The sequence below is a fragment of the Oncorhynchus gorbuscha genome, linkage group LG10 (assembly GCF_021184085.1).
Source record: "Oncorhynchus gorbuscha isolate QuinsamMale2020 ecotype Even-year linkage group LG10, OgorEven_v1.0, whole genome shotgun sequence".
NCBI classification, from domain to species: domain Eukaryota; kingdom Metazoa; phylum Chordata; class Actinopteri; order Salmoniformes; family Salmonidae; genus Oncorhynchus; species Oncorhynchus gorbuscha.
The window spans coordinates 99993475-100002488 of record NC_060182.1 but is presented as its reverse complement, the minus strand read 5'-3'; the positions used below and the strand labels follow the sequence as shown (position 1 = coordinate 100002488).

The 9014-nt window shown below is 50.3% G+C and overlaps 1 protein-coding gene across 1 annotated transcript in view; it reads left to right on the top strand.

Annotated features, from left to right (window-relative positions):
- The window catches only part of rpia (ribose 5-phosphate isomerase A (ribose 5-phosphate epimerase)), a 15231-nt gene extending 11847 nt beyond the window's left edge, over positions 1 to 3384 (top strand). The window contains exons 7-9 of the mRNA XM_046364671.1: positions 50 to 191; positions 622 to 721; positions 2493 to 3384. Of these exons, the coding sequence (XP_046220627.1) occupies positions 50 to 191; positions 622 to 721; positions 2493 to 2590 (340 nt within the window). The 3' untranslated portion in view covers positions 2591 to 3384. The remainder of the gene's footprint in view (positions 1 to 49; positions 192 to 621; positions 722 to 2492) is intronic.
- The last annotated feature ends 5630 nt before the right edge of the window (positions 3385 to 9014 follow it).

Genomic DNA, 9014 nt, shown 5'->3' with positions numbered 1-9014 from the left:
CACTTGCCTAAAAGGTTGAAGTTCACAAGCCCCTGACCTCCCCCTACAGGAAGGACTCCTCGGTCCTGGGTCAGCAGTGGAAGAAGGGTGTTCCTATTGAGGTGATCCCTATGGCCTACGTCCCCGTCTCCAGGACGATAGCCAAGCGCTTCGGAGGGGAGGCAGTACTCCGCATGGCCGTCAGTAAAGCTGTGAGTCACCATACGTCTCACCTTACACCATGTTGTCCTGCTTTCAATAGCGATCGCAACTGAATTCATTATGGTCTGTTGTAGTTACTGCATGGATTGGTTACATTTCTGGAGTTAACTTTTCATATTCACTATAATCCACAACAAATTACCGGAGGTTGAGATGGTGACACTTACTCTCTGTAAGTGAGAGGCAGAGGGTTTTGATTGGTCTTCCTGTCCACTAGCAGCTGTTCTGATTCGTCTCTCTCTGAGGTTTTAGTGTTGTGGTAGAGCATGGTGCTTGTAACCCCGGGGTTGTGGGTTCGATTCCCACGGGAGACCAGCACGTAGAAATACATAAACTTAAGTCTCTCTCTGGATAAGAGCTTCTGCTAAATGACCGACATGTCAATGTAACTGATGTGATTGGTCCGTCTCCCCATCTCAGGGTCCGGTGGTAACAGACAACAGTAACTTCATTCTGGACTGGAAGTTTGAACACACTCACAACTGGAAGGAGGTCAATACCGCTCTCAAGATGATACCAGGTACACACTGACTGACTGACTGACTGACTGACTGACTGACTGACTGACTGACTGACTGACTGACTGACTGACTGACTGACTGACTGACTGACTGACTGACTGACTGACTGACTGACTGACTGACTGACTGACTGACTGATGACTGACTGACTGACTGACTGACTGACTGACTGACTGACTGACTGACTGACTGACTGACTGACTGACTGACTGACTGACTGACTGACTGACTGACTGACTGACTGACTGACTGACTGACTGACTGACTGACTGACTGACTGACTGACTGACTGACTGACTGACTGACTGACTGACTGACTGACTGACTGACTGACTGACTGACTGACTGACTGACTGACTGACTGACTGACTGACTGACTGACTGACTGACTGACTGACTGACTGACTGACTGACTGACTGACTGACTGACTGACTGACTGACTGACTGACTGACTGACTGACTGACTGACTGACTGACTGACTGACTGACTGACTGACTGACTGACTGACTGACTGACTGACTGACTGACTGACTGACTGACTGACTGACTGACTGACTGACTGACTGACTGACTGACTGACTGACTGACTGACTGACTGGGTACACAGTCTACAAAACACACACAGCTCTGTTTCTATCATCATCGTAGACAGTGTGGCTGGTCAACTGACTGTTTCTATCATCATCGTACAGTGTGGCTGGTCAACTGACTGTTTCTATCATCATCGTAGACAGTGTGGCTGGTCAACTGACTGTTTCTATCATCATCGTGAGACAGTGTGGCTGGTCAACTGACTGTTTCTATCATCATCGTAGACAGTGTGGCTGGTCAACTGACTGTTTCTATCACCATCGTAGACAGTGTGGCTGGTCAACTGACGGTTTCTATCATCATCGTAGACAGTGTGGCTGGTCAACTGACGGTTTCTATCATCATCGTAGACAGTGTGGCTGGTCAACTGACTGTTTCTATCATCATCGTAGACAGTGTGGCTGGTCAACTGACTGTTTCTATCATCATCGTAGACAGTGTGGCTGGTCAACTGACTGTTTCTATCATCATCGTAGACAGTGTGGCTGGTCAACTGACTGTTTCTATCACCATCGTAGACAGTGTGGCTGGTCAACTGACGGTTTCTATCACCATCGTAGACAGTGTGGCTGGTCAACTGACTGTTTCTATCACCATCGTAGACAGTGTGGCTGGTCAACTGACGGTTTCTATCATCATCGTAGACAGTGTGGCTGGTCAACTGACTGTTTCTATCACCATCGTAGACAGTGTGGCTGGTCAACTGACTGTTTCTATCACCATCGTAGACAGTGTGGCTGGTCAACTGACGGTTTCTATCACCATCGTAGACAGTGTGGCTGGTCAACTGACGGTTTCTATCACCATCGTAGACAGTGTGGCTGGTCAACTGACGGTTTCTATCACCATCGTAGACAGTGTGGCTGGTCAACTGACGGTTTCTATCACCATCGTAGACAGTGTGGCTGGTCAACTGACGGTTTCTATCACCATCGTAGACAGTGTGGCTGGTCAACTGACTGTTTCTATCACCATCGTAGACAGTGTGGCTGGTCAACTGACTGTTTCTATCACCATCGTAGACAGTGTGGCTGGTCAACTGACTGTTTCTATCACCATCGTAGACAGTGTGGCTGGTCAACTGACTGTTTCTATCATCATCGTAGACAGTGTGGCTGGTCAACTGACGGTTTCTTCAGTGAATATGGTTTTCTCTCTTCCTCCTTCTTCTCTATAGGTGTGGTAGAGACGGGTCTGTTTGTGGGGATGGCTGAGAGGGTGTACTTTGGGATGGAGGATGGCAGTGTTCGTGTGAGAGACCCTCCAGTTATCTGACCTGTCTGGGACCTGACACCTTCCACCAACCTCCCTGTCTGGGACCTGACACCTTCCACCAACCTCCCTGTCTGGGACCTGACACCTTCCACCAACCTCCCTGTCTGGCACCTGACACCTTCCACCAACCTCCATGTCTGGGACCTGACACCTTCCACCAACCTCCATGTCTGGGACCTGACACCTTCCACCAACCTCCATGTCTGGGACCTGACACCTTCCACCAACCTCACTGTCTGGGACCACCATCTAAACCACAGTGCTTAATCTTCTGGGACCACCATCTAAACCACAGTGCTTAATATTCTGGGACCACCATCTAAACCACAGTGCTTAATATTCTGGGACCACCATCTAAACCACAGTGCTTAATATTCTGGGACCACCATCTAAACCACAGTACCTTATATTCTGGGACCACCATCTAAACCACAGTACCTTATATTCTGGGACCACCATCTAAACCACAGTGCCTTATATTCTGGGACCACCATCTAAACCACAGTGCCTTATATATTGGGTCCCAAATGGCACCCTATCCTTTACAAAGTGCACTACTTTTGACCAGCCCTATGGGTTATGATGGGGTTAGGGTCCTATGTAGCGGATAGGGCGCCATTGGGGGAAACGGCCAATATTCTTTCACCTATGGACTCTGCCTGATCTGACATGGTGTATAACTACAGGCTGACCTCACAACATCTACCATGACATGTACAGGCTCTACTTTTTTGTATGTTTAAAAGTTGAAACATGTATGTACACATAAATACATTAAAGTGCACGATGAAAAACGAGGTTGTACATTCTTGCCTGCACTGGTGCTTCTAAATAAATGCCAGGTAGAACAGCAATATATTTAGGTGTTTGGCACACCGTTTGGGTCTTTGCATGTTTAAACATATACAGGGTAGCCTAGTGGTTAGAGTGTAGAGGAGGTAGGTAGTCTAGTGGTTAGAGTGTAGAGGAGGCAGGTAGCCTAGTGGTTAGAGTGTAGAGGAGGCAGGTAGACTAGTGGTTAGAGTGTAGAGGAGGCAGGTAGACTAGTAGTTAGAGTGTAGAGGAGGCAGGTAGCCTAGTGGTTAGAGTGTAGAGGAGGCAGGTAGCCTAGTGGTTAGAGTGTAGAGGAGGCAGGTAGTCTAGTGGTTAGAGTGTAGAGGAGGCAGGTAGCCTAGTGGTTAGAGTGTAGAGGAGGCAGGTAGCCTAGTGGTTAGAGTGTAGAGGAGGCAGGTAGCCTAGTGGTTAGAGTGTAGAGGAGGCAGGTAGCCTAGTGGTTAGAGTGTAGAGGAGGCAGGTAGACTAGTAGTTAGAGTGTAGAGAGGCAGGTAGCCTAGTGGTTAGAGTGTAGAGGAGGCAGGTCAGCCTAGTGGTTAGAGTGTAGAGGAGGCAGGTAGCCTAGTGGTTAGAGTGTAGAGGTGGTAGGTAGCCTAGTGGTTAGAGTGTAGAGGAGGCAGGTAGCCTAGTGGTTAGAGTGTAGAGGTGGTAGGTAGTCTAGTGGTTAGAGTGTAGAGGTGGTAGGTAGTCTAGTGGTTAGAGTGTAGAGGAGGCAGGTAGCCTAGTGGTTAGAGTGTAGAGGTGGTAGGTAGTCTAGTGGTTAGAGTGTAGAGGTGGTAGGTAGTCTAGTGGTTAGAGTGTAGAGGTGGTAGGTAGTCTAGTGGTTAGAGTGTAGAGGTGGTAGGTAGTCTAGTGGTTAGAGTGTAGAGGTGGTAGGTAGTCTAGTGGTTAGAGTGTAGAGGTGGTAGGTAGTCTAGTGGTTAGAGTGTAGAGGTGGTAGGTAGTCTAGTGGTTAGAGTGTAGAGGTGGTAGGTAGTCTAGTGGTTAGAGTGTAGAGGTGGTAGGTAGTCTAGTGGTTAGAGTGTAGAGGTGGTAGGTAGTCTAGTGGTTAGAGTGTAGAGGTGGTAGGTAGTCTAGTGGTTAGAGTGTAGAGGAGGTAGGTAGCCTAGTGGTTAGAGTGTAGAGGTGGTAGGTAGCCTAGTGGTTAGAGTGTAGAGGAGGCAGGTAGCCTAGTGGTTAGAGTGTAGAGGAGGTAGGTAGCCTAGTGGTTAGAGTGTAGAGGAGGTAGGTAGCCTAGTGGTTAGAGTGTAGAGGAGGCAGGTAGTCTAGTGGTTAGAGTATAGAGGTAGGTAGCCTAGTGGTTAGAGTGTAGAGGAGGTAGGTAGCCTAGTGGTTAGAGTGTAGAGGAGGTAGGTAGCCTAGTGGTTAGAGTGTAGAGGAGGTAGGTAGCCTAGTGGTTAGAGTGTAGAGGTGGTAGGTAGCCTAGTGGTTAGAGTGTAGAGGAGGCAGGTAGCCTAGTGGTTAGAGTGTAGAGGAGGTAGGTAGCCTAGTGGTTAGAGTGTAGAGGAGGTAGGTAGCCTAGTGGTTAGAGTGTAGAGGAGGTAGGTAGCCTAGTGGTTAGAGTGTAGAGGAGGTAGGTAGCCTAGTGGTTAGAGTGTAGAGGAGGTAGGTAGCCTAGTGGTTAGAGTGTAGAGGAGGTAGGTAGCCTAGTGGTTAGAGTGTAGAGGAGGTAGGTAGCCTAGTGGTTAGAGTGTAGAGGAGGCAGGTAGCCTAGTGGTTAGAGTGTAGAGGAGGTAGGTAGCCTAGTGGTTAGAGTGTAGAGGAGGCAGGTAGCCTAGTGGTTAGAGTGTAGAGGTGGTAGGTAGTCTAGTGGTTAGAGTGTAGAGGAGGTAGGTAGCCTAGTGGTTAGAGTGTAGAGGTGGTAGGTAGCCTAGTGGTTAGAGTGTAGAGGTGGTAGGTAGTCTAGTGGTTAGAGTGTAGAGGAGGTAGGTAGCCTAGTGGTTAGAGTGTAGAGGTGGTAGGTAGCCTAGTGGTTAGAGTGTAGAGGAGGCAGGTAGCCTAGTGGTTAGAGTGTAGAGGAGGTAGGTAGCCTAGTGGTTAGAGTGTAGAGGAGGTAGGTAGCCTAGTGGTTAGAGTGTAGAGGAGGCAGGTAGTCTAGTGGTTAGAGTATAGAGGTAGGTAGCCTAGTGGTTAGAGTGTAGAGGAGGTAGGTAGCCTAGTGGTTAGAGTGTAGAGGAGGTAGGTAGCCTAGTGGTTAGAGTGTAGAGGAGGTAGGTAGCCTAGTGGTTGGAGTGTATGGGGTGGCAGGTAGCCTAGTGGTTAGAGTGTAGGGGTGGCAGGTAGCCTAGTGGTTAGAGTGTAGAGGAGGTAGGTAGCCTAGTGGTTAGTGTTGGACTAGTAACCAGCAGGTAGTCTAGTGGTTAGAGCGTTGGACTAGTAACCAGCAGGTAGCCTAGTGATTGGAGCAGATAGCCTAGTGGTTAGAGCAGGTAGCCTAGTGGTTAGAGTGTTGGACTAGTAGCCAGCAGGTAGCCTGGTGGTTAGAGGCAGGTAGCCTGGTGGTTAGAGGCAGGTAGCCTAGTGGTTAGAGCGTAGGGCCAGTAACCAGCAGGTAGCCTAGTGGTTAGAGTGTAGAGGAGGCAGGTAGCCTAGTGGTTAGAGTGTAGAGGAGGCAGGTAGCCTAGTGGTTAGAGTGTAGAGGAGGTAGGTAGCCTAGTGGTTAGAGTGTAGGGGTGGCAGGTAGCCTAGTGGTTAGAGTGTATGGGGTGGCAGGTAGCCTAGTGGTTAGAGTGTATGGGGTGGCAGGTAGCCTAGTGGTTAGAGTGTAGGGGTGGCAGGTAGCCTAGTGGTTAGAGTGTAGAGGAGGTAGGTAGCCTAGTGGTTAGAGTGTTGGACTAGTAACCAGCAGGTAGTCTAGTGGTTAGAGCGTTGGACTAGTAACCAGCAGGTAGCCTCGTGGTTAGAGTGTTGGTCTAGTAACCAGCAGGTAGCCTAGTGATTGGAGCAGATAGCCTAGTGGTTAGAGCAGGTAGCCTAGTGGTTAGAGTGTTGGACTAGTAGCCAGCAGGTAGCCTGGTGGTTAGAGGCAGGTAGCCTGGTGGTTAGAGGCAGGTAGCCTGGTGGTTAGAGGCAGGTAGCCTGGTGGTTAGAGGCAGGTAGCCTAGTGGTTAGAGCGTAGGGCCAGTAACCAGCAGGTAGCCTAGTGGTTAGAGGCAGGTAGCCTAGTGGTTAGAGCGTTGGACTAGTAACCAGCAGGTAGCCTAGTGGTTAGAGCGTTGGTCTAGTAACCAGCAGGTAGCCTCGTGGTTAGAGCGTAGGGCCAGTAACCAGCAGGTAGCCTAGTGGTTAGAGCGTTGGGCTAGTAACCAGCAGATAGCCTAGTGTTTAGAGCGTTGGACTAGTAACCAGCAGGTAGCCTAGTGGTTAGAGTGTTGGGCCAGTAACCAGCAGGTAGCCTAGTGGTTAGAGTGTTGGTCTAGTAACCAGCAGGTAGCCTAGTGTTTAGAGCGTTGGACTAGTAACCAGCAGGTAGCCTAGTGGTTAGAGGCAGGTAGCCTAGTGGTTAGAGCGTTGGGCTAGTAACCAGCAGGTAGCCTAGTGTTTAGAGCGTTGGACTAGTAACCAGCAGGTAGCCTAGTGGTTAGAGCGTAGGGCCAGTAACCAGCAGGTAGCCTAGTGGTTAGAGGCAGGTAGCCTAGTGGTTAGAGCGTTGGACTAGTAACCAGCAGGTAGCCTAGTGGTTAGAGCGTTGGACTAGTAACCAGCAGGTAGCCTAGTGGTTAGAGCGTTGGGCCAGTAACCAGCAGGTAGCCTAGTGGTTAGTGTTGGGCCAGTAACCAGCAGGTAGCCTAGTGGTTAGAGCGTTGGACCAGTAACCAGCAGGTAGCCTGGTGGTTAGTGTTGGACTAGTAACCAGCAGGTAGCCTAGTGGTTAGAGCGTTGGACTAGTAACCAGCAGGTAGTCTAGTGGTTAGAGCGTTGGGCTAGTAACCAGCAGGTAGCCTAGTGGTTAGTGTTGGACTAGTAACCAGCAGGTAGACTAGTGGTTAGAGCGTTGGACTAGTAACCAGCAGGTAGCCTGGTGGTTAGAGCGTTGGACTAGTAACCAGCAGGTAGCCTAGTGGTTAGAGCGTTGGACTAGTAACCAGCAGGTAGCCTAGTGGTTAGAGCGTTGGACTAGTAACCAGCAGGTAGCCTCGTGGTTAGAGCGTTGGACTAGTAACCAGCAGGTAGCCTCGTGGTTAGAGCGTTGGACTAGTAACCAGCAGGTAGCCTAGTGGTTAGAGCGTTGGACTAGTAACCAGCAGGTAGCCTCGTGGTTAGAGCGTTGGACTAGTAACCAGCAGGTAGCCTAGTGGTTAGAGCGTTGGACTAGTAACCGGAAGGTAGCCAGTTCAAATGTTCCCAAGAAAGCTAAGGTAACTGAGCTAAACGACTACCGCCCCGTAGCACTCACTTCCGTCATCATGAAGTGCTTTGAGAGACTAGTCAAGGACCATATCACCTCCACCCTACCTGACACCCTAGACCCACTCCAATTTGCTTACCGCCCAAATAGGTCCACAGACGATGCAATCTCAACCACACTGCACACTGCCCTAACCCACCTGGACAAGAGGAATACCTATGTGAGAATGCTGTTCATCGACTACAGCTCGGCATTCAACACCATAGTACCCTCCAAGCTCGTCATCAAGCTCGAGACCCTGGGTCTCGACCCCGCCCTGTGCAACTGGGTACTGGACTTCCTGACGGGCCGCCCCCAGGTGGTGAGGGTAGGCAACAACATCTCCTCCCCGCTGATCCTCAACACGGGGGCCCCACAAGGGTGTGTTCTGAGCCCTCTCCTGTACTCCCTGTTCACCCACGACTGCGTGGCCACGCACTCCTCCAACTCAATCATCAAGTTTGCGGACGACACAACAGTGGTAGGCTTGATTACCAACAACGACGAGACGGCCTACAGGGAGGAGGTGAGGGCCCTCGGAGTGTGGTGTCAGGAAAATAACCTCACACTCAACGTCAACAAAACTAAGGAGATGATTGTGGACTTCAGGAAACAGCAGAGGGAACACCCCCCTATACACATCGATGGAACAGTAGTGGAGAGGGTAGCTAGTTTTAAGTTCCTCGGCATACACATCACAGACAAACTGAATTGGTCCACTCACACTGACAGCGTCGTGAAGAAGCGCAGCAGCGCCTATTCAACCTCAGGAGGCTGAAGAAATTCGGCTTGTCACCAAAAGCACTCACAAACTTCTACAGATGCACAATCGAGAGCATCCTGGCGGGCTGTATCACTGCCTGGTACGGCAACTGCTCCGCCCTCAACCGTAAGGCTCTCCAGAGGGTAGTGAGGACTGCACAACGCATCACCGGGGGCAAACTACCTGCCCTCCAGGACACCTACACCACCCGTTGTTACAGGAAGGCCATAAAGATCATCAAGGACATCAACCACCCGAACCACTGCCTGTTCACCCCGCTATCATCCAGAAGGCGAGGTCAGTACAGGTGCATCAAAGCTGGGACCGAGAGACTGAAAAACAGCTTCTATCTCAAGGCCATCAGACTGTTAAACAGCCACCACTAACATTGAGTGGCTGCTGCAACACACTGTCATTGACACTGACCCAACTCCAGCCAT